This window comes from Mauremys mutica, chromosome 3, assembly GCF_020497125.1.
Source record: "Mauremys mutica isolate MM-2020 ecotype Southern chromosome 3, ASM2049712v1, whole genome shotgun sequence".
NCBI classification, from domain to species: domain Eukaryota; kingdom Metazoa; phylum Chordata; order Testudines; family Geoemydidae; genus Mauremys; species Mauremys mutica.
Window position 1 is genome coordinate 805,248 of NC_059074.1, and position 24,568 is coordinate 829,815.

Here is a 24,568-nt window from a genome sequence, read left to right on the forward strand (position 1 = left end):
TCTTCCTAAGTGTGTGGTTTTTTTTTGTGTGGTGGTGGTGGTTTTTATTCTTATTTTTTTACTTTTTTCAATCTCTGCACCCCACGGACAGTGCTGGATACTGAAGCTGATTGCTGCTTCTCAGCAGTGCACACATTATCTGGCAGCTGCAGAGGAGTCCCTTGCTTTGCCTGGAGATGTTTAACTTTGCCTCTCTGTGTGCTTCCCTTCCAGATGGTGTTGATGGGAAGCAAGCGCGCCGAACAAACTCCAGCACTCCCTTGGGGGAGCTCTTTGACCACGGCCTGGACAGCTGGGCCTGCATGTTCTTCGTAGTGACTGTTTACTCCACCTTTGGACGAGGATCCAATGGTGTCAGCGTCTTCGTTCTCTATCTGCTCTTGTGGGTGGTTTTGTTTTCCTTCATCCTCTCCCATTGGGAGAAATATAACACAGGGATTCTCTTCCTGCCCTGGGGATATGACATCAGCCAGGTGGTAAGTAGCCCTTCTGCCTCTTGATTTCAAAATACTGATTTAGAAAACAGTGGGCAAGCTTTGGCGAATTGCCAGAACTATTTGTGTAGCGCGTGTAGGGGCGTGTGCTGCCCTGGCATCTTTCCCTTGGTGACATCTGTCCAGTAGTCATGGAGTGCCCATCATCACCACACCTAAAGCTAACGATATCCTGAGTTCGTCAGGAAGGAGAGCTTTCTGGCAGAGGGCAGAAAGCTTGGTTGCTTGGTGGCAGGGTGCAATAGCTGGAACTGTATCATCAGTGCTACTTTATGAAGCTCTGATTCAGCAAAGCAGACTGCTCCCATGAGTAAAGTCAAGTTTAATGAATCAAGGAACAAGGGAGGAAGTTATCATGAAGCTTTCATTGCATAGTTAGATTGGGACAGATCTGATTTCTCTTCAGCAGAGAAGTGATGTGTGTTGCAAGTTTCTTTTTGTTGACATAGGTTTTTGCATTAGCAGGGAAATGAAATGTCTTTAAAAACTGGATACTAATAATTGTTGGTTGTCCAAAACTGACTGGGCCTGATTCTGTTGTGGCACCCGTGTAACAGAACCGACTTAGCAGTTTATACTTGTGTGTGATTGAATCGGGTCCAGTGGTTGTAGAAGCACCGATTGCCACGAGTTCAGGTATCTCTACTGAATCGTTGGACAACACTAGAAATTCCCTTGAAAGCTGCCCCTTCCATCAGTAAAATCGTGGTTTCTCTAGTCCTTTGCAATCAGTCATCCTCTGGCCCGCGTCTTCAGTTTCTCCTAACCTGGCACTAATCCATGGTGCATTTTCCTGATCATGCATCAAACAATCCGAAGATACCATTGTTTGGGTTGCTACAGGAGGCAGTTAGATGGGGCTCTGGCGGCGGGTGCTGGGGTGCTGTTGAAGTACAACTGTCCTCTGTTTGTGCTGGTCAATCCAGCAGTGAGGTGGGATTATACCCAGGTGCATGTGCAAACCGATAACTCCCAGGGGGTGGGAGGGTGGGCAGGGCAGAGCATCACAGGCCCCTCTCCTTGCTATCCACTTTCCGGACTGGCCTTAAAACTCACGGTGACCAAGCAACCTTTGCCTCACCCCGTCCCTTTCCAGACTAGCGGTGAGGCTTCCTTGGTCATGGTGCTGGAAACAGAGGTTGGGCTGGTTCCTGACATGCAGTCAGCATAGGAACCTGGGAATGGGGCATACGTTCGGGGCCCCATGTAGTTCTAAAAGCTGCCCTGGGGTGCTGTGGTGGCATCTGACCTGGAGATAAGGCTTCCTCTTGTTTTAAAGCTAAAGCTGGGGAGTGAAAATCTGATTGGAAAGCAGCGCTCGCGGCTCCCAGAGCCTCCTGGTGAGGAATGGTCACCCCCCCCAAAAGCACATTTGGTCCGACCCGTCTTTCCAGCTGCTAATGCTTGTCTGCGCTCTCTCTGCATTTCCTTTTCAGACCATTTCAGTTGTCTACATAGTGACAGCGATTGTGGGAGTTGAGGCCTGGTATGCACCTTTCCTGTTTAATTTCTTATATAGAGACCTATTCACTGCAATGATTATTGGTAAGAAGCTCCATGTTGAAGCCTATTTTTAACCACCACCGCTTTACCAATAGCCAGTGTTTCACTTGAAAAAAGTCAGCATTTGTTTATATTTTTAGCAAAGAGAAACTTAATAAAATATCTCTGTAGAAAACTTGCCTGAACGAGTCTTGGTCTAGACTGAAAGCAACAAAATGCACAGGGTCTGATACTAGTCCCATGGAGGTTTTGGTGAGAACCGTCTAAGTCGCCATGAGCTGCATCTAATTTGTAAAGAATGGAGAAGATTGCAGCCAACTTCCTCCTTTAATACAAACAAAGCTGCAGGAGGGAGGTGGTCCCAGCATGCAATGCTCCATACTAAGCTAAGCAGCATGGAAGTAATACATGCCAGCACTTGTTTCCATAGTCTGCACCTTCATACTAAACGTCAAGGGTGGCTGGGAACTGCTCTGCGGCTGCAGTCTGTCCACCCCTGAGCTAGATAATAGGTCTGTATTTAGATGCCTCAGCCTGCGTGGTCAGAGACACTCTCCTTTGGAATCTAGCTGTTGCAGCAGATTGGTCTGTAGTTCCCAACAGCAAGAATGAGTTGAGCCTTGAGTGTGAGAAGATGTAAATCTACATCATCACTCTTCTCCACAGAGTAATGTATCAGAACTGCCTCTTCACATCAGCCTGGGAGCTGAAGTGTGTTCAGGTTGGCTGGCCAGGAAGAATTGGGTAGCTTTACTGCTGTCTGGTTTTGAATGTATCTGTGGCTCACCCTTTGGGCAGAGAAGTAATTTGGTACCACTAGCCTTCAAAAGATGCCTTCTGAGGCAGCTTTCCTGCTGGGAGGTCATGGTCAAACTTCAGCTTTAGCCCATTTAATCTCTTAGCTGCTGGCCACCCTGGCAGCTTTCAAAGTGTGTTGGGGTTTCATGGAACTTTGGCCCTTCAGGGAGGTCCATGAAACTTAGTCAAATGACTAAAGCTTTTGTTAATGGCAGTTCTCATGTCCTAAAGGGTGCACATTAAATCTAGGTACTTTTGTTTGCTTCTGTCCTTATAATAACCTGACTGTGTCCGAAATACGCCCTCCTTGCATGAAAAAGTGACACCATTGATAATGCTTTCTCTGCTGTCCACTAGGTGTCGTCTTGGGAATTATGGTCAAAATGCAGATAAATACATGTTTTCACAAAAAGAAAGTTATTTCCATAAATGTATTTATTGGCACTTCACTAACCAAGGCGGGGCTTTTTTATTTTTTTGAAGCACTGAGTCAAATATACAAATCATGTTAATGGCCATTAAAAAAATCTGAGCAGCAGTGGGGTGACAGTGGGTTTAAGTAAGCTTTTAGCTACTGTAATGTTGCAAATGACTGTTTTTAAAAAAAAAAACCAGAAAAAGATGCATGATGGTTAGCAGACTGTCACCGCCAATGCTCATAAAGGAGTTCAGGGGTTACGATGGACTCTGAATTACTACGCTGCCTTAACTTCGATCTTTCTCTTTCAGGGTGTGCACTCACAGTGACTGTGCCCATGAGTTTGATTAACTTTTACAAGTAAGTTTTCCAAAAGTCATGTGAACTAACTAATTCTGCAGGGTTGAGGCACTGCATGTGGTGCTCCTGTTGTACTAGGAGTTAGCCAGGCAGAAGTAAGTGGAGAGCACGGTGCATTGATGGCCCAGCACTGCCAGGCTGTAATAGAAGGAGAGCCATGACTTGGCATAGCTTTCTGTAAATTAGACTCCTTATAGGTAAGGAAGGTAATTAGACTTCCTTACCTTCACTGGCAGCTTCCCTGGAGCCCAAAAGGCAACTCCTGCTTGAGATGGAGACGGGTTTGAGATGCCACCCTTGTTAATACAGTAATGTGACTTGCTGTGAGCACAGGTTCCTGCTAGGGTGACCAGATAGTAAGTGTGAAAAATCGGGATGGGGGTGGGGGGTAATAGGAGCCCATATAAGAAAAAGTCCCAAATATCAGGAATATCCCTATAGAATCGGGACATCTGGTCACCCTAGTCCCTGCGTGCAGGCCAAGCAGCTCAGGTCAAGTGGAACCAGTGCATTTTGAGATCTCTGTTCTCCGCTGCTGTATTAGCGGCACGTCTGGCTCTATAGTCAGAGAAGAACAGGGCAACCTGGGAAGTGGCCCCTTGAGGGATTGAGTAGGGGGTGGATTCCAAAACACAATCCTCCCCCATCACCCCCCTTTACTTACTTTAATAACAAAATCCTACACATCCCCTGCGGATTTCCTGATTTGCAGAAGTTAATTGGTGACCCTGAGAATGGCTGCTGTGAATATTGAACTAGCCATGAACGGCTGGCAGACAAAATGAATGTTAAGCACCTGGCATAAATCTGGGTGATTTGATTCTTGCCTACCCAGACTGAGATTTCATTGCTCAACCTACTCGGGCGATATAGCCTCTCACTGGCTCTGCAAGAAGGAAGCTGTGCAGGAAACCGTGTCTTTCTCATCCGAATTGTTTCCTGAGCCCAGGCCCAGTGCCGTAGTCTGAACTCCATTTGGGAGCCCCAGTTCTCCCCTTTGTTGCCAGCTCCTTAAAAGGCTGCATCTGGGATTGGCCAGTTATTACTTCAGCGTTGAACTCCATCGTCCACTAATGCAGGGTTACCAAAGACCCATCTGAATAAGCAACACGTAACTATCATGGGTGCATTATTCACTGGGGTGTCTGACCTGAGCCTGGCCTCCTGCCTGTCTTCTCACACAACAGCTAAATTCCTACTGCTGGGCTCTGCCCAGCCTGTGCATGTCGTACTCCACTTCGGGGCAGGTGCCCAAGGCACCCGGATTGGAGAGTTCCCAAAGGAAGGCTTGTGCCTGTCTCTGTTAGAAGCTGTGGCTTCCCAGAGTTTGAGTTAAGATGTATGTTCCTCTTGCCTTTCAGGGCCTATAAAAGCAACACACTGAAGCACAGGTCAGTGTACGAAATCATGCTGCCGTTCTTCTCGCCAGCACTGCTGTTCATCCTGTGCATGATCTGGATCTTCATGTCACCATCAGACATCCTGGAGGTCCATCCCAGGCTCTTCTATTTCATGGTTGGAACAGCCTTCGCCAACATTTCAGTAAGAGCGCTATTTGCCACTAAAATGCACGTGGGCAGGGGGTGGCTGATTTGAATTAGCACAGTGGTGAGAGCTGGCAGTTTGTCAGGCTATGTTGTATGAACGATCCAGTCTGCTAATGAGGTGGAAAGGCACATCAAACCCAGAATGAAAATGCCAAGAATTGTGGGTTGTATCTGTTGTAACTAAACCACTTTGCTGCACTGCCGTGACTGAAGTGGGCAGGAGAGAAGCGCTGACCCTTTTAGAGCTGAAAAACGTGTCCTGTAAACCAGATCTGACACTTCCCCCCCCCAAACCAGAGAAATCCCAGCATGTGCTTTTTCCACCCCTCCCTGATACTGGCTGACAATTCACGTAATAGAGTTCCTGCTCTCTCAGCTTTAACATGGTCACTTGCAAGGTTCTTGGTGAACTTGGTTCAGCTGTGTTGTCACATCTGCCTGCAGACATGAAGCCCCCGCCCTCATCCCCCAAAATCATGAATACTGTTAAGCCATGGAATCCGGGCCTTGCATGACAAAAGGCCAGTCCTGGTGATGATGATTAGGAAGCTGTGGCGCTTTAATCATAGATCGGTCGCTATCCTCGGACTGTGCCCAGAAGCAGGGCTTCCTGTCTTTCCCACTCGGCAGAGTTTTCTACTCACTTTGTCCATAAGATCGGTCAGATTTAACCAGAATTGGCCAACCAATGCAAATCGATCCTTGTGATTGTCTGCTCTTGATGTGGATTTCTCTGGTTATATGCACAAGAGGAATTCATGTCAAAATGGAAACGTTCTCAGTATTTGGGAACATTTAGAGCAGATGATTGTCCATGTTTTAATAATTATCGCTCTAGAGACGTACATGGCCCTGTAATGGTGCGAGACTCACCCCTGCGGTGCCTCCTGTCTGTCGTCCTGGGAATAAGCTCTTTGACCCAGGAGCGCCTTCTGCAGGCTGCTGGCCCCCGTGTCCCTCCCAGACCCGGTGCCCCTTGTCCTTGGGCGCTGCCCCTGGCAGTACACCCGCTCTCCGGGTCTCCCCACCCAGGGGAACCCCCACCCACTATCCCCACCTCGCCTCAGTCTTGGGCTACTGCCAGTCACCATCTAGCCCCTGCTCACTGGGGCAGACTGCAGTGTAAAAGCCACTCATTGCAGGCAAGGGGGGTTTGGAGCGGCTGCCTCTGCCTACCCTGGGCTGCACCCTTGTACCCTAGTACCTTTTGGGCCTTTGACAAGGCTGCAGCCTGGGGCTTTTCCAGGCGGGAGCTCCCCAGCTCCCTTGCCCTATTCCCCAGCCCTGCTCCCCTCAGGTACCCTGTTCAGCTTCCCAGCAGCCTGGCCTTTCTCCCTCTAGAGACCGAGAGAGACTGACTCTGCTCCTGGCCAACTGCCCTCTTATAAGCGCCAGCTGAGCCCTGATGGGGCGTGGCCACAGCTGACCCTGTTTCCCTGATCAGCCTGGGAACTGCTTGCTCCCAGCCACAGCCCTCTCCTGGGCTGTTTTAAGCCTTCTAAGGCTTGGCGCATGTTTACTTAGAGTGCACCAGGTTCAGCCCCTATACTGGCTCCTCACCAATATCCTATTGCGTTTCTGGCTGCACTTTTCCCCTCACCTCCTTCTCCATGCACTCCCTATCCGTGGCCCCACAAAGTCGCAGGACCTCCTGGCCAACCTCCTCCTCGCCCTGGCTCAAATGGCCATCTACGCGACCAGGGAGAGGCGGTTGGCCAATGGAGACTCCTGCGACTGTGGGGCTTGTTTCCGATCCTTAGTCCGTTCACGTCTCCGGGCGGAGTTCCTCTGGGCGGCGTCCGCTGGCTCCCTTGACTCCTTCGAGGAGCAGTGGGCGCTGTCCGGGGTTCTCTGCTCGGTGTCCCCGTCAGGCTCCCTTCTTATGACCCTTTGACTGCACTCCTGTCCCTGTTCTTTTATTAGTTGTCCCCCGCAATTAGTGGGTTTCTGAGGTCCTGTAGATCCTCCCCTTAGGCTGGGGGGTGGGATCCGTTAGCATGGGGCGGGCTTCTGCCTGCCCCGTTTCCCAGAAACCCAATAGATACAGCCCTCATTGCCATATTCTGAGTGAGCGATTCATGGGTTGGAGGCTCATGTTGGAAGGAAACCAAAGCATATCTAACAGACCTCTTTCTCCCTCCTGCCCCACCAGTGCCAGCTGATCGTGTGTCAGATGAGTAGTACCCGGTGCCAGCCTCTCAACTGGATGCTGCTGCCATTAGCCCTGGTCATCTTTGTGGTGATCTCTGGAATCGCACCACATTGGGAAAATCTTCTCCTATACCTACTGACTGCTTTCATCACCCTGGCGCACATCCACTACGGAGTAGGAGTGGTAAGTGACATCTGCCTTTGGGCTTGGGGTTTCACTGTAGCGGCTCTGCTTGTAGGATTTACTTTGTCCCATTGCTGTTCAGTTTTGCAGGGGGTGTCGCATTTAACACCTGGAATACTAGGTGCAATACCACTGATCCAAAAGCATTTCCCACGCAGATTGAGGCATTTATATAAAACATGAAAGGAAGCTAAATAGGTGGGATCTGAAAGCTCTTATTTTGTATGCCAGGAACTGACAGCCCGGCTGCAGCAAAAATTCTTCTAGATGTTTAATTTAAAGACTGGGTCTAATCCAAACCCTGGATCCACATCCTGTCTTAGATCAGTTTGCAGCTTAAAACATAGGATCCAAACACTGGTAAAACATGGATTTAATGCGCCCAGGTTCTGATGTAGTTATGGTTCTATCGGTCAGAAAAATGCCAAGATCAGAATGGGATCCAGAGACCGGGTTGGGCATATCTCTAATTTTAAATACATTATTCGGGGACTTAGCTAGGTACCAGTCACTTCCTAATATCTCACCTTTCTTAGAACTTCTTTTCTAAAGGCCGCAGCTGCTGCTGGGTAGCACATGACTGTACACTTGAATCAGTTTGACACTCTCTCCAGTAGGGGGCACTGCTTGGGAGGACAGCCTTAGTGTGTTAACCCGAACACAGTGTCTCTGCCCTGTGCACAGATTTATAAAGTTTCCCATAGGCATTAACTGATTTTTTCATACTGCGCCTTTGAAATATTGCTTTCAGATGCCCCAGGCATAGTGTAACTAGAACTCTGTCTGAAGTGTGATAGTTATGGCTGACTAAATAAAGAGTGAACAAAATTACTAAAGAACCTGAATTACTGACCTAGAACCTGCCATGTTTCAAGCTTCTGAAATGAGTTCCTCTGCTGGGGAGAAGCTGGGAAGGGAGAGCACAGTGGAATAGTCTCCCCTGTATACAGATGCCTTCAGGGATCAAGAAAGCACTGCTGCTAACTGTGGGAACCGGCGCTGTGTGAAGGAATTGGCAGGACACAGAACATCTAGGCGGTGGGAGTGCTGCTCAGTGAGAAGAGCCCAGTTAGGTTGTCCTAGGTCAATTGAACAGGGAAATGACCAGCTCAGCAGCCAGAATGGGACCCCAAGCACTTGTCGCTTCAGGCCAGCTCAAACATATATACGCTAGCTCCTTGCAAGATACAGGTTTGACGCAGGACTCAGTGGGTACGTTCTCGGGCCTGTTACACAGGAGGGTCTTCTCTCGCCTTATACTCTCTGAAAACCCCCCCCCACCCATTTGGAACCCCTTTGTAAGACCCACAGTGCGGTGAGAGTGAATCTGCAGTTTCTCCTCCTGAGTTGTGGGTGAGCAGGCCTTGGGTGACGTGGTTGCTTAGCTGCCACGCTGTATGTGTTGGTCTTTTCCTGCAAGCCATGTGAATCGCTTTAAAAACAACTCTGAAGTTTCAGCCAGCCTAATGACTTGACGTAGCTCTCTGCATAATCTCATCAAAAAGCAAATTTCCTGAATGCAGCCTTTAAGTCCGACATGGCTTTCCGCTGTCTGTCAGGAGGAAATGAGCCCTTTCTGCCTTGTGAAGGTCACTGCGAGAGGAGGCTTCTCAAGGATAATTAAAAGCGGGTCTCCAAATCTCAGACATACTGTCTCTTGGCACAGTTGCATGCCGATGTCCTGTTGTACTGTCGTCTGGTGGGAGTGGCTAGGCAGAACAGGCTAGTGCCGGCACTGTTAGCTCAGAGCTATAAGAGGGTGCTACGTAGCGATCACGCTCTGGAAGGGAGCCAGCCTCTGCTTGTTGTTTTGCAGTTCATGTATGACTAGTATTCAACTGAGTGATTTATGTATGCCCTTGTTACTTGTTTAGCTAAAGCATGAGCATCGGCTTCACAGCTCACAACAGGCCAGGCGCATTCGAGAACAAGTGCACGTTCAGAGAGGAAAGGCAGTAAACTTAAAAACTGATCAAAGGAAATGCATTTGGTTTACAATGTGCAATTAGCCTGTAGAACTCACTGCCACAAGATACCAGTTGGGACCAAGAGTTTAAGATTCCATATAAAAGTGTAATGAGACTATCCAGGTACTTTGGGTAGGGTACAAATCTCTTTGTAGGGCGTAGAAACCTTAACGCTTCAGGGCTAAAACCAGCCACTAACTGGTGAGGAGGGATAGGGCACAAACTTCCTTTGGAGAAGCCTGCTCAGAACTGATCCTTGGGGGGGGTTTCTTGCGCTTGCCTCTGGTCACAATACGGCACTAGATGGACTGTCGGGAATTGCCGTAAGTATTTCTGTTCATCGGAACCTCTTGGAGAGTCTCATGCTGGACCCCACAATGCAAACCCCAGTGGCATGGTTTGAAGGAGAGTCCGTCGTCCCCCGAGCCGGTAGAGTGTAGAATTGGTGCAGCCGCCCCGCCCCAGGCTGGGCTAGTGGCTTGTGGGCCCGGTGTCCAGGCTTCGGCTTGGTGGGAGCCTGCCGGCATTATCACACCCATCCTGAGAGAGAGGCGCTCCAGTTTGCGGAGTGTCCTGTGTGGCTGGGCTGGCCCTGCACAGCAGGAGCCTGGTGTTCCTGTGAGACGGGGCTCCTGCACCCATGTGGGGTGATTCAGCCTTTTTAGCCGCACATGCGGCTCACTTGGTCCATCTTGTGGTGCGTAAGGGGATGTCTACGCTGCAGTCAAACACCCATGTCAGCTGAGCCAGGCTCATGGGGCTTGGCCTGTGGGGCTATAAAATTGCAGTGCAGATGTTCAGCGTCTCGGAGACCCTCCCCCCTTCATGGGGTCCAAGAGCCCAGGCTACAACATGAGCCCAGCTGTCTACACCAGTTTTACAGCCCAACCCCGGCAAGCCAGAGTCAGCTGACTGGCCAGCCTGGGGTGTTTTATTGCAGTGTAGATGTACCCTTAAGGGCTTCTGTAAAGGAGTGACTATCAGCCCTGGCTGGGCTTGAGCATAGTATGGGCAGGGGCTATGCATCCTTCCCATACATACAGCACTCTGCCAATTCACTGCAGCCCTGGGCCTGAATCTTGAGGCGTACTGAGCTGCTCCATTCAAGTCCCCTTGCTTGTTTGAGGCTGAGGTGGAAGGCATGTTGGCTGATGTACTGCTCTCATTTAACTTTTCTTTCTCCTCTCCACCCACCCCAGGTAAGCCAGCTGAGCAAACATTTCAACATCCGACCTTTCTCGCTAAAGAAGCCCAGTATGGATTGACTAGAAGGGGAAGAAGAGAAAATCAGCCTGCAGTCAGCACAAGTACTGTAAATAACTGCTGCAAATAGCTTGCACTTCAACCATCACCACAGACCTACATCGATCTTCTGGACAGACACTGGGGCAGCGGGGGCTCAGCACCAGGGCTAGACCCCCGACTGCCATTGAGAAAACACGCACCGCCCTATGGTGAAACCAGGCAAGGGGAGTAGCCTTTCCAACTATTCCTGTATATTAGATTAGCCGAACGTCCTCAAGCCCTAACTCTGTTTGGGTAGAGCTGGCTTGGGGACGTGGATGGCATCACTCAGAACGCACGGTCACCCACAATAACCTGGCAGCTGAGTTAGTAGCAATGGCCTCCAGACATCTGTAACGGAGACGTTTGAGCTGCAGGGCCAGTGAGGGACGTCCTCGTCGTACGCGAAGGCACATGAGTCACGAACGCGGCTGTCTAGTGTTAGGTCATCTGACAGGGTCTTTGTCCCTTGATGCTAGTCTAGGGAGCAGTTCCCCAGCATGTGCGCGCACACGTCCATTCATGCAGAATGTTTGTTTAGAAGCTTCAAATGATCTTCCACTAGGACGACTTGGGGATTGAGGGGTTTGACTAAGTGGTTACGGCAGCTTCCCCTTCTCCCCCCTCACGCCCCCTCCCCCGTTTTTCCAGCTTTGGGTAACTGGGACCATATCTTGACAGTATTCTTGTTAACCATACACTGGCCACGTGTTCTTTAATCACGAGCCCATGAAGGGAACTTGAGCTCTTAGCAGGAATGGTTATTTTGGGGTGGAGGGTGGCTTATTACCGCCTGCAAGAGCTAAAATAGCACATGGCCAAGTTCTCCCTTCTGATAAATCAGTACAACCTCGTTTAATATCAGAGGGTTGGCTTGCAGGGGGAAGGGGAGTCGTTACATGCTACATGGAGCTTGTCCCATTTCAGACTTGCTGTAGGCACTGCAATTTGTGTGCACGTCCCCGGGAAGGGTGGGACAATCTCTGTATACGCAGTATCACAGCTCCAGATAACTGCACTGTGGCAAATCCCACAGCTTGGAAAAACACCTGAATAGTTCTTACAGCCGCTGACATGCACATACACTTGTGGATATTTTATTTGGGGAAAAGTAGAGGTGATTTTTTTTTTTAAATTACCATTTAATTTAGGTCACATCTGTCCTGATGGCTAGGCCACACATCTCATCCAGCGATAGCTTTCTGTTTGCCATCTGCTAAGCCGGTAGCGTTCAGTGGTTTTATTTTTTGTAATTAATTTAATTGAGTCGTGGTGAAGACTGAGTGCTGATTTTCTTTTCTGTTCATTGTATTTAATGAATATTTGTGCTTGAATGAAGAGTGCAGCCTAAACCCAGGCTCTGGACAGGCTGCACTCGGAAGTGGGCAAGCACAACGAATGTTCATATATAATGTATTGTGGGAACAAATTCATTCATACCTGGGGAGTAGCTTGGTCATGGTGTATTCCTTCCCTGGGTGAAAAATCTCCTGCTCTAGGAAAACTTAACTGTCATTATTATTTAACGCTTTTCTTTTGTAAATGTAAATCATTGTCATGCAAGTTATACAAAACAGAACGTCCAGAAGCCAGTTCACAGCATTTATTGTAAATAGGTTGGTTTTAATTTGAACTTGAATTCTCACTGGGGTGTCCTGTACAGGATCATAGCTGATGGATAGAGGGACACCCTGCAAGACACAAGGGGAGAATTTAATTTCAAGCGGGAAAATACCATTACTGCTTCCATCTCTAGGTGTTTCCCATCTTGTTTTTTGGCTGTGGGGGTGATTGGACTAAACACGTTGTAGTTGTTTTGTTAATGTGTCATGACTGTACATCAGGAACTGGAGGAAGGTGTTAATCTGGGAGAGGAAAAAACCTTTTATTCCCCCTCAGAGCTTATGAAATAAGTAGCTTACTCTCTCATATATATATATTACTGACATTGTACAGAAAAAGCTTAAGTGTACAGAGGAATTGGGCTGTGCTTCAATTTTTGAAACTCGTAACTGTTGAATTAAATATATAATTATGGGCAAATTAACTTAAATGATAGTTGCACAAGAAACATTAAGAATTTGAAACCAGATGTTGAAAATGGGACACACAGTTTAACTCTCTGTGGAACGTTCTCCTACTGCACAATCTGCCTTTGCGGCCGTGACATGTTGCTGAGGTTGGGTTTCCAGTTTGCATGCTGATGGATCATGGAATACTTGGGCCAGTTCCCCTTGACTAGTCACGTTAAGAAATGTCTGGGTCCCAAGCAGGAAGCTAAATGTGTTATGCCTTTCCTTTTATGGCATGTCCCATTTCTCCGCCCTATCTCCGCTCCTCCAGCAGCACTGCTGTGTTCAGATTGGGGTGGCGTTTACATTGTGAGATCCTATCTGCTCGGTTCCCAAGTCACTGTTCCTCTGGCTGTGGAGTACATGGAACTATTCCTTTGGGCAGTGCATGGAAACATACCCTGAAAAACCCACACTCAGTTGTGTGGAGGTTGGCAGCTAGAGGAGGGCTTGCAATCTAAACGCCTTCATGCATTTTACTGACATGTTCTTAAGGCAGGATGTCTCAAAACCTTTTACATACACAGGCGTATCTTTGGGGAGTCATGGAATTTGGTGCCTTAACTTATTGCATGTTGTGACTAGCAAAACATCTATAATCAAATTATGCTAGAAACAAGTTTGAATGCTGCTCGAGCTCAGGCAGATGAGGGCAGGATGAGCTCTCTTACCTGTCCGATTCTGCTCCCTGGGCACGTTCTGCCCCCCAACACAATAAACCGTTTTCATTCACGCAGTTTTTATCTGAATTTAGTGACTGACATGCTTGATGTCATGGATTCTGGGGAATGAAATGTTTGATCAGAAACGGACAAAATTCCAGCCACCTCACCAAAAGTGTGGGGGGGGGGAGCAGATCTTTTGGGTTGGTTTATTTTTAAAGAAAACTGGTGTTTTCTCCTAATTTGGTCTTTAAAAATAACTCGTTCTCTAGTGAAGGGTTGGATTTGGCCATTGTTCTGGCCTCTGAAATACTGGGTAAGGAGGAGACATGAAGGTGGAAATTCTGTTTCCTCACCCTGGCCTCTTCCTTCATAGAGGTGTGCGTTCCTTTCCGGTGCCGTGCTGTTTGGAAGGAATGATGCTCTGACTCAGGAGCATATTTGCCCATGCTTAGAATGCCCCTTCTGCATATTTGAGAGGCACTCTGAGCCCTTGTGTTTCTCTGCCCATGTAAAAGAGCTACTTGTTTTGTGTCCTTAATTCTTGAGACCTCTGCCTTGCCCTGAGTGAGCTGCACAGCTGCTTTTATGATCCTTAAAAATGCTCCCCAGCTGATGCCTCAGTGCTGTAAATTGTACCTCAGCCTGGAATATCAGCAGGCGGAGCTGAGTATTGGGGAAGAACACCTCTAGGCTGGCAACGTGCCCAAGGCAGGTAGTGTAGGTAAGCAGGTGGCTTCAAAATGGACTGTTCCATGTCTTGTCTTGGTTAGTCGTTAAATCTCCACAAGCCAGTTGCCATAACATCGTCCTGCTCCCGTTCCTGTGCTAGAGACTAGCCGGAGCACTGTGAAAATAAGCCAGTGGCTTGATGAAGACACTTTGACCCCTTGCGTTCCTGCGATTAGGGGTCTTTGGTTGAAGTGAGTGTTGGGAGCCTTGGGAGCAGACACAAATGCCATCGCGTGGCTTCTTCCGCTCGGAAAAACGGTTCGTTACGCGCGCAGCTTCATTTCCATGCTGAGGCTTCCTGAGTGTGTGTAACGCAGACTTGCACTTTGCCCCAAGACCTGCAGCCCCCTCCCCCCCATGCAACGTCTTCTGCCGACCCCCGTGTTCAACCTCGTGACTGTAAAATCTGGCTCATGGGACAGGCATTTAGCTGGGGCACATGCATGCGGGTTTAAGAGCTCTCTGAAGTCACTGGTATGTTAATGAAAGTAGCCATTGTGGTCCAAGTTAGCATCCCTCACAAGCATTTCTGTTGCAGTTGGTCCATCGGGTACAAACAATAAGAAAAGCAGGAACTGCAGGGTTGAGATTGTACCTGGCCTGCTGTGCCCTGTGTGGTGAATTTATCATGCTTGCGGCCTGATCTAGGGTACCGATGGGGAATCAGCCAGTACTGAAGCTCACGGCTCTTTTTAAATGGATGACTAATGTGTTCATGCAGCTTGGGGTTTTCTTGGTCACTACAGCAAAAATATTCAGATCTTGGGTTTCTAAAGTTAGGCTCCTACAGTCCATACTTAAGTTCCTAACTAGAACTGGCCTCTAAAAATCTGGTGTCTTCTACCTGGGCTCCTAAACCTTAGCAGAATGTTTTGGCCTGTGACTTTCCAAAGTGACAGATCTGATTTGTTGGATCTTTATAAATAAATGTTGCTTTTTTGGAAGCTGTGGCCCAGCTGAATTTTCCTACCCGCTGAGGGCTGGTCTGCGCTACTGCGTAAGTTGATGTAACTTACAGTGCTCAGGGGTGTGAAAAAGACACACACATGAGCAACACAAGTGACATCGACTTAAGCGCTGACCACACTGGCACTAGGTCGGCAGGAGACACTCTCCCGTCAGCATAGCAGGGCTTCACCAGACGCGCTACAGCAGCTCAGCTGCATCCGTGTAGCTGTGCCGATGTAGCCTCGTAGTGTAGACTTGTCCTTCAAAGATGCACTCAGCGCTGCCGCTTGCTATGCAAGTCACTTGAACAGCTGGGAAGCTCTTGTGGTTATAGCTAATGGTGTGTTAACAGTGGCATAAAAACCCAACAACTTGAATTTAGGTGATTCGGTTTATTTGTAAAGGAGACCGGCTCCTCTTTCCTTGTGCTGCATTACTGGGATGATGGTAAATCATCTGCCTGCTGAAAGCCACGGGAGAATCTTTCTCTGTCACAGGTGATGTGCCACTCACTGGGGGCGTCTTGGACTGTGGGTTGAGATCAGCTGGGCTGTCTTCGATCTTGTTGGTGCTTTGCTGAAATGCAGACGGACGGCAAACTGGGCAAGGGTCGTAGTAGCCAAGGGAAGCCTTTGCTAGTACCTTGTTTGCCTTACGTCCCCAGTCTACCTCGCAGCATTGTATTGGAGGTGGCGGCAGGCCAGGGCTGCGGAGATGGCGTTTTGTGTCTGCTGACTTGGAACGTAGCTGCAACAGACGTTTGTTTAATCTCTTCGCTGCTGAATGAGGTCTTGATTAAATCGGAAAAATCCTACAGTGTAGCTGGACTGGTCAGTGTCGCCTGTTTTCTGTCTTACGGCAGCAGCGAAAAACCTAACAGAACAGGGAGGTATCACGTAGCAGCACGTTCTTAGCAGACCCGCGTCCCAGAGGAAAGCTATGGGACATGGAACATGCTCCAGGAATAAAGATTCCAATATGTCTTATGGAACATGCTCCAGGAATAAAGATCTATTAATAGGTAGTGCTAGTTGTTACTAACCAGTTAATTGTTCAGGTGCATTTGGGTTGGAGTGATGGTCTCATTCCCAGATATAAATCTGCCTCATTCGCTCCATTCTACCAGGACCTATTTCTTATTACTTGACAGCTGGTCAGACTGGTCCAGGGTGACATGCTTTTTGGGCAGCAAGAAGTTCCTTCTGACACAGCATCCCCTGCCAGGGAAGCCCTTAACTGAGTGCAGAGCCGACTCAACCGAACGGTGTGCTTTGGGGGCAGGCGTGCGGGAGGCCCGAGCTGAGAATGCTCGGGAAGGTGCCTCTGTAACAATGACGTTGTGGGCTCTGTGTTTGTATCTCCCAGGCTTCCAGATCAAACGGGTCTTCTAACTGCCCGCCCTGCTCATCCAGCCTGCACTCTGAGAGTCGAGCTGGGCTCTCCTCGGCTCACGTATCATCCCCAGCAATGGAGACTGTGCAGGCCACACCCTACCCTCAGTTACGCCCATACCACGGATGGCAAAGCAGAGCAGAACCCTCCTCGTTCAGGCTCTGCAGGGCTAATGGTGTTGGAGCAGAAAAGGCTCATGCTAGTAGTTGTGGGTGGGATTTTCCAAAGTATCTGACTTTCATTGGGACTTGTCACTTAAGTGCAGGTCTGTTGAGTAAGAAGGGGGCATCTTAATTGACTCTTAGCATACAACTGCCTGCTCCTGCTCCCTTCACTCTTTGCGCTAAGGGGGGAAGTAACCCCCAAGACAACACTTCCCCTTCTACCTACAGAAACAAAAGCTTCCGTGGCAAGGAACTGTAACGTGGACCCATCGTGTTCCCTGAGCCTGGCCCTGAGTGACTGTGGCCTGGTATCACAGCTCTGAGAGCCTCTGCTTGTCATTTCACTGCCGTGAGTGGGTCTGCAAGCACATCCTGTCACATCCTGCCCATAGCCTGGCCGGGACCAGTCACCGCTAAGCAAACTGATTGTACAGAGCTTTATTTAAACAGGAAAATACAGTATAACTATATATTGTCTTGTCAATGCAGAGTTCTACCAAACCATGTCTCTCTCTGTTGGGAGCTTAGAGTACTGCAGTGGATTTGAATGCCAATCTGTTAAAGGCTATTGCTGATAAATATTTATTGTAAAAAAAAATATTGAAAATGAAACTTCAGTAAAGAATAAAATTTTCCAAACCTTTTAGCGGTTTTCTCATTGTCTGTTTTTCCTGAAGGTTTCAGTAGAACCCGTTGTCCAGTTGCCTTTGAGAGGGGCAGTCTCATCCTTTTAGCTCTAGAATTGACTTGAGGGTTGTTCGGTCTGGTTGGGTCAGATCACACCTCCTCAATGGGATACGCTCTGTTGGAGCCGGCACAACATCAAACAGCTGGCGGACGTTCCCAGGTGTACATCTCAGTGCCTGCACTCACTGGTAAGTGACCAAAGGAACCAGCTGTCAATTAACCTAACATCCCCCCCATGGTCCCAAGACACACACACACCCCGAAACAATTCCACAGAGCTCTGCCAAGATGGAAGAAAGTGTTGCATTCTCCCAACTAATGATGTTGACTTGTGGCATATGCAATCGAATGGGCCCATTCAGAAGGTGGGCGCTTTATGCATGTCTCCAGCAAGTGCACTGAAACATCACACTTCGGAGAGCCTCAAAGGTGATAGAAGGGTGCAAAGCACTTTATGAACCCTCATTCCAGTGCAGTCCAGCTGCTATAAAATCCTGCAGTTCCAAAGTCAATTGCACTCAAATTCCCCCAACCTCCCAGAACTTAGCTGAAGAACTGGAGTCCTGTCCAGCTAGCTGATGTTAGATGACAATTAAAGGTTCTTGAAACACCCATGTATGGTGAAGATATTTATCCCTCTATGGTGGGGGGAGACTGAACTGCAGAGTTAAGGGACTTGCCCAAGTGGTCACAGCAAGTATCTGGCAAGGATGAGAGCAGAATCCAGGAGTCCTGACTTGTCGCACTAGCAACCTAGTTATGCTGCTGCTTTGACATTCCCCGTGTATGAGGCAAATTCATTCTCTTCTCATCACACACACGACACCCGAGGAGAATGAATCCGCCAGCTGGATTTTCCTTCACCCTCCTTGCAAAGTAGGGGTCACCTCCTCCCCTCTGGGAACAAGAGCCTTGCTGGGGAACAGACCTGACTGCCCTGGTTTGCTGAGTTTCAAACAGGTCCCCTAAGCAGCAGCAGTAATTGGGCTTGCAGTAATCAGAGCTGCAAGTGATCAACTGATGGTGAACTGGGTCTTAGCCCAAAGGCCTTCACTCTACTGCTGCCCTGTGCTGCTTTTTCTACCCTGCTCCCAGCTTGGGATCCTTTCCTCTTCCACCCTCCTGGCCCTGGCACTCCCCTCTGCACTGGCTTCCCATTTGACTAGCCCAGTTTGGGGTTCTGCCCTGATAGTCAGAGCGGGGCTGCCATGGAGTTACTGACTCCACAGAGAGCCCCCTGAATGGGAGCTGAGCAGGGGCGAAAGAAAATGCAGGCCTGTTATTTACCAGGCTGCATGTGGCAACAGACTATATTGGTAAGGGATGCAAGGAGAGTGTGGGTCACGATGCAAACTGCAGACACACACACACACACACACACACACACTCTAAACTTAATCAATTTAAAAGTTTTATTGGGGATAATTACAAGGGGTAAGGGAGCAGCGTATGATTAGCTAATAGAATTAATGAAACTTAAAACACACAATGACTAAAATATCTACTAACAATATTTATAAACAAAGATGCAGCATTTAGTAATAACTGATACTTACAAATACAAACCAACGCATAACGACCGGCAAACGTAGAAGCTCTGTTTGAAACACGTGAGTGGAGAGAGAGGCTTCGAGGTGATCAGGCTCGGTTACGGGCATACACAGGATACACGAGTATACACAGGATTCGTTTTTCTTTCTCCTCTCCCTGCCTGCACATGGCAGGCAGGCCATAAAGTACCCACTATGACATCATAGAAGTGTCATAGGGGACGGGGCCCAAAACCTGTTTGTGTTCGTTTCTGATTGGCACAAGCAAAGTTAACACCATGTAGGGGAGCAGGTGCCTTAAAGTCTGGCTTCGCCCCCAAAAGGTGAGGAAATGCATATTGTCTTAGAATGCGTTCAACACTGAATGACAAAAGAAGAGGCCAGGGCAATACCAGTATGGGCAAGTTCTATAGGATGCAGACAGGAACTCATCTCAACACCATGGAGTTACTGACCCCACAGAGAGCCCTCTGAATGGGAGCTGGGCCTGGCCTGGGGGGAAGGAGAACCATGTCCCTTGGGAGGGGCACTGATACCCTGCTCCCAGCCTCCCTCTTGGCCAGATTTTCCCGGCCACTGGCATTGAAGCCCGATATTTTATGCTGAAGTTTGTGGTTGTATGTTAACTAGGTAACACACGGGTGCAGCAGCAACAAGCATCCCCGAAAGGTGGAGCCCGGCTCGCTCCCTGGCTGCCAGTATCTGCCAACAGCCGTGGTCACTTCTGCTCCCCCTGAGGGCAGGGGCAGGGCGTGGCGCTGAGTCGAGGAGCAGAGGGGAGCTGCGGTGTTCTGGTGCAGAGGGTGAATAGACCGGGACCCTGCCCCATAACCAGCCACCCGCTCTGTGGAAGGAGCAGCTGGCGCAAACCAGGGAATAGAGCTGAGCAGTGGGGCCTAGTGCACAGAGCAATGGGCGACGGAGGACCTGGGTTCTGTTCCTAGGGTTGCCAACTGTCTAACCGCCCGTCCCCGAACACCCTTGCCCCACCCCTGCCCCTTCTCTGAGGCCTCATCCCGGGCTTCCTCAGTCGCTCCCTCTTCCCCTCCCTCCCTTTCACTGGGCTGGGGCAGGAGGCTGGGGAGGGGAGGGGTGCAGGAGGGGGTTTGGGCTCTGGGAGGGAGTTTGGGTGCAGGAGGGGGCTCAGGGCTGGGGTAGAGGGTGTGGGAGGGGGTAAGGGGTGCAGGCTCTGGCTGGGTGGCACTCCTGGAAGAGACCGGCCGGCTTGTAGGCTCAGGGGTGGCCATGGGGGCTTTGTGCACTGCCCCTGCCTGAAGGCACTGCTCCCACAGCTCCCATTGGCTGTGGTTCCCGGCCAATAGGAGCTGTGGAGTCGGTGCTTGGTGCGGGGTCAGCACATGGAGCTCCCTGGCTGCCCTATGCCTAGGAACCAGAGGGATGTGCCACTCGCTTCCGGGAGCCGTTCTGAGCCAGAGCGGGTAGGGCGCCTGCCTTACCCCCAGGACTTTTAGCGACCTACTAAAATCTGGGAGATCGAGGCCGATTCTGGGAGACTCCCGCCAATCCAGAAGGGTTGGCAACCCTATGACTGTTCCTGGCTCCCACCCTGACCTGCCGGCTGACCTTGGGCATGGAGTTCCATTCTCCGTGCCTCAGTTTCCCTATATGTATAATGGGAATAATGATCCTGACCTCCTTTGTGAAGTGCTCTGAGAGCTCTGGATGAAAATCCATGTGCAGCCAGGGGCTGAACATAGAACTCATTGCAGCTGCTCTGAGCAGAGCTGCAAACCAGATGCCTCCTCTCCTGCAATCAACTAACGGCGGTGGCCCCGCTCTGCCCAGGGCTGGCCGGAGGCCGGTGCAAACAGGGTACAGCCCCGTGCAAGGGCTCCCTGCAGCAGGAGAAGTGCGGCTCCTGCTGCTTGTCCTGGGAACTGCGCTAACACTTGCTGCTTTGCAAAGCTGCCGGGTTCTGCGGCCGTTCAGGTGAGTCTGACTGTGTCTAGTGCAGTCTCCCCGTGGGGTGCTGCTATTTCCTGGGGAAGGTGAGGCGCGGGCACCTCGGGCGTTGTATGGTCAGTGACGGGGCAGTGCATGGGCAGAAGCTGGCATGGCACGGGGGCCGTGGACGGGCAACGTACGGACCGACGCTGGGGAGCATTGCATGGGGGCCGTGGACGGGCAACGTACGGACCGACGCTGGGGAGCATTGCATGGGGGAGGGAAGGCACAGACAGAGGCTGTGTGGCATTGCCCGGGGCCCGTGGAAGGGCAAAGCACGAGCAGAGGCTTTGTGGCATTGCACGGGGGGCGTGGACGGGCGGTGCACAGGTGGAGGCTGGCCGGCATTGCACGGGGGCTGTGAAGAGGCAATGCACGAACAGAGGCTGTGTGGTATTGCACGAGGGCTGTGCATGAGCAGAGGGTGTCTGACATTGCACGAGCGCTGTGGAGGGGTAGTGCACAGGTGGAGGCTGGCTGGCATTGCACGGGGGCCATGGAGGGGTGATGCACAGGTGGAGGCTGGCTGGCATTGCACGGGGGCCATGGAGGGGCATTGCATGAACAGAGGTGGTCTTGCATTGGTGGGATGTGGAGGAGCAGTGCAGACATGGAACAGAGGCTGTGTGGCATTGCATGGGGGCCGTGGAGGAGCAGTGCGCGAGCAGACGGTGTCTGGCATTGCACGAGGGCTGCGGAGGGGCGGTGCATGAGCAGAGGGTGTCTGACATTGCACGGGCTGTGGAAGGGCAATGCACGAGCAGAGGTGGAGGCTGGCTGGCATTGCACGGGGGCGGATTGCACGGGGGTGGTGCACGGGTGGAGGGCGGCATTGCACGGGGGTGGTGCACGGGTGGAGGCCGGCATTGCACGAGGGCCGTGCACGGGTGGAGGCCGGCATTGCACGGGGGTGGTGCAGGGGCGGTGCACGGGTGGAGGCCGGCATTGCACGGGGGCGGGCGGGCGCTTTGCACAGCCGTGCAAGGCTGGACGCGTTGTCTGCAGCAGCCCAGACTCCCGCTCCCGCTGCAGTGCAAACCCTGGGCTGGGGCAGCCGGTTGCCCCGCCCTTTCCCCGGGGAAGGGGCGGGAGCAGGGGCCGCGCAGCCCCGGGCTGTAGTTGGCCGGCGGAGGCGGCGGAGGAGGTCCGGCCCCCCGCAGCCCCGGGACAGAGCCCCGCGGACGCCCCGTGCGGTGCCCCGGGCAGCCCAGGCCGGGCGAGGTAGGTCCCGGGGGGGGGACCCCGACAGGAGCCTTGAACCTGCGCTCGCGCGGAGCCCGGCTCGGCTCGGCCCCGGTACCCGGGAGACCCCCCCCCGCCCCCACCAAACAGCCCCCCCCACGCTGCAGCGCTCGGGGGGGGGATCCCGGGGGGGGGTTGTGGGTATTGGACCCCCCGGCTGCAAAGAGCGCGCGGGGGGGAAGCAGCGCGAGCCCCCCCCGTGCAGAGCCGAGCCCCGGGGGGGGGGGCTGGTTGCGGTGAATCCGGGGGCAGGTTTTGCCCCCAGTGAATTGAAGATTTAACCCCCCCCCAGGGCTCCGGCATCGCTGCAATTGTGCTGGGCACGTGCCATTTCCGGGCGGGGGGGCGGGGGGGCTAGTGCCCAGCTCGTCACCCCAGAGCCCCCGCGCGAGGAGCTCAGCGCCCCGCAGTCAGCCCGCGCCCCCCCCCCCCCCCGTGCAGGCCCGTGTCCCGGGTGAATTGACTTTAAATCCGAGCCAAAGACAGCGCCAGGTCTGAGGGTGGTTTAAATCAGCAAGCGGGAGCCCCTGGTTCAAATCACTGGTTTTAATCTTGCTTTGCGTTCGGCGTTTTAGTTATTTTTCCTAAAGACACATTTGATGCACCCTTAAAGCATGTTGATTTGCAGTGAACTAGAGCCGTTCCGCTCCCTTTGGTGCTGGTGTTTTGCTAACCACTGTATCTGTACACACTTATTTAAGTAATTGCAAAGCTTAACTTGCATTTATTCAATTCACAGTGTTTTATTTGTTGTTCTATTGGGAAAATGATGAATGCTGCATTTCTGAGTTACTAGATGATGATTTTATTATTTGGGTTTGTTTCAAGCTCTATTTTGATGGAAATTGGAATTCAATTAAAAATGTGTAAAACCAGCATGTAAATGATATTTGGTCTTATTAGTTGAATAAAACTACCTCAAATGTGCTGGACAGATGAGAGAGAGAGAGAGAAGATTAAAACATGTTTCTCATTTAAAACTAACAGATCTATTAAAGAAAAGAATATTCTCTTTAGTTAGTGAGTTGAATTGTTTCTGGTTGTCTTGTGCTTCCAGATTTCAGAACTAGCAGTTCTTTTTCTCATCCTCCCACAGCTAGTTTTTAGTCATAGATTGGAAGAGGAAAACAACTCCCCAGGCAGCTTCTTAACTTTGAATGAACCAGTCATTGAACTTCCCTTGTTGAAAAAACTAAAATGAAGAAAATATTCCCTTTGCACTTGCAGAAGAGGCAACTGCTGTCAAAAGTTGGGGTTTAGCAGTCACCAAACTCTAGTTCCAGGTGCTCAGACAGTAACTTCCACCAGTTCAGTGATTTCACTTTCTCTAAAAATTCAGGAGCAAACCCTATACTGCTTAATGTTCATGTGTTTAATTTAATGTCAGTGATTTGACTAGACTGTAGTAAGTTCAGGCCTTAACATAAGGTGCCATAATTTCAAAGGGGTTTATTTTAAAACAGGTGTAATTAATGTAAATACAAAAATCCAAATGAAATAAAAATCGGATTTCTTGTTTTAAACCTAGATTTTTGTCCACTCTGCTGGTGGGTCTTTGGAAACCAGCCAGGAATGAGTGTGTACATGTAAGTCAAAGAATTGTTATAGTTGTTGATGTTTAAAATAAGTGGGGAAAAGAAAAGAGGGTGGTTGAGGGATCTAAAAAGCCCCTGGTCCTTTAATGAAAGGAGACCAGTCTTTCTGCAACCTGGAAATTAAAGGAGGCTGGAATTCCTGTCTGAAAAATTGGCACTGGTCTCTCCCACCTGTTATGGGAGTGTCAGGGTGGTGAGCTGTTATCTTTTATGGACCAAGTTCTGTTGGAGGAAGGTACAAGGTGTTGGACCACAGACAGCTCTTCTCCAGGTCCGGGGAAGGAAATGGGAGTGTTTGCACTCAGCATGCGTTGGGACAGATAGCTCAGCACAGGGGTTAGCCTGGTATGCGAAAGGGGTTTCAAGTGGGCCCGTAGGATTTTGCAGGCAGGTGTCTGTTATGAGAGTGGCTTGTAGGCAGGGGGAGTTTGGTTCGTGCTTCCTGTATCGATCAGAGGCTTTGAAATTCAGCTGGGAACAATTGTGGGGAGAGGAGCTCTGCACAGAACAGGCCTGGGGTTCTGCGTGTTAGGAGCTGGGCAGGCCTTGGGCTGCTGGGGGGGGGGATGGGTGGTATCAGTGCCACCTTGGATTATTGTGTTGTGAGACCTGCTGGTGGTGGTATCTGCTGATGGGAATTGGGATGGTGACCAGGGCAGGTGAGAGAAGAGGGGCTGATGCAGAACAATCTGCTTCTGAGATGCTGGTTCTCTTGGAGCTTTAAGGGGCGTTTGAATCCCATCGTGGGTCTAGGCTGCATGCCCAGTTTTGCTCCTGGACTCTCTCCTGAGTGCCATGGTGGGTGTTATAGTAGCTTAAAAGCCCTGATTGTGTGTATTAAATTTCCGGAGAC

The 24,568-nt window shown here is 50.4% G+C and overlaps 1 protein-coding gene across 1 annotated transcript in view; it reads left to right on the plus strand.

Moving 5' to 3' along the window:
* Window positions 1-12,844, plus strand: part of LOC123366766 (ethanolaminephosphotransferase 1-like) — a 56,580-nt gene extending 43,736 nt beyond the window's left edge. Inside the window, exons 5-10 of the mRNA XM_045010466.1 lie at window positions 214-476; window positions 1,931-2,039; window positions 3,525-3,573; window positions 4,935-5,115; window positions 7,273-7,455; window positions 10,622-12,844. Coding sequence (XP_044866401.1) covers window positions 214-476; window positions 1,931-2,039; window positions 3,525-3,573; window positions 4,935-5,115; window positions 7,273-7,455; window positions 10,622-10,738 — 902 coding nt within the window. The 3' untranslated portion in view covers window positions 10,739-12,844. The remainder of the gene's footprint in view (window positions 1-213; window positions 477-1,930; window positions 2,040-3,524; window positions 3,574-4,934; window positions 5,116-7,272; window positions 7,456-10,621) is intronic.
* The last annotated feature ends 11,724 nt before the right edge of the window (window positions 12,845-24,568 follow it).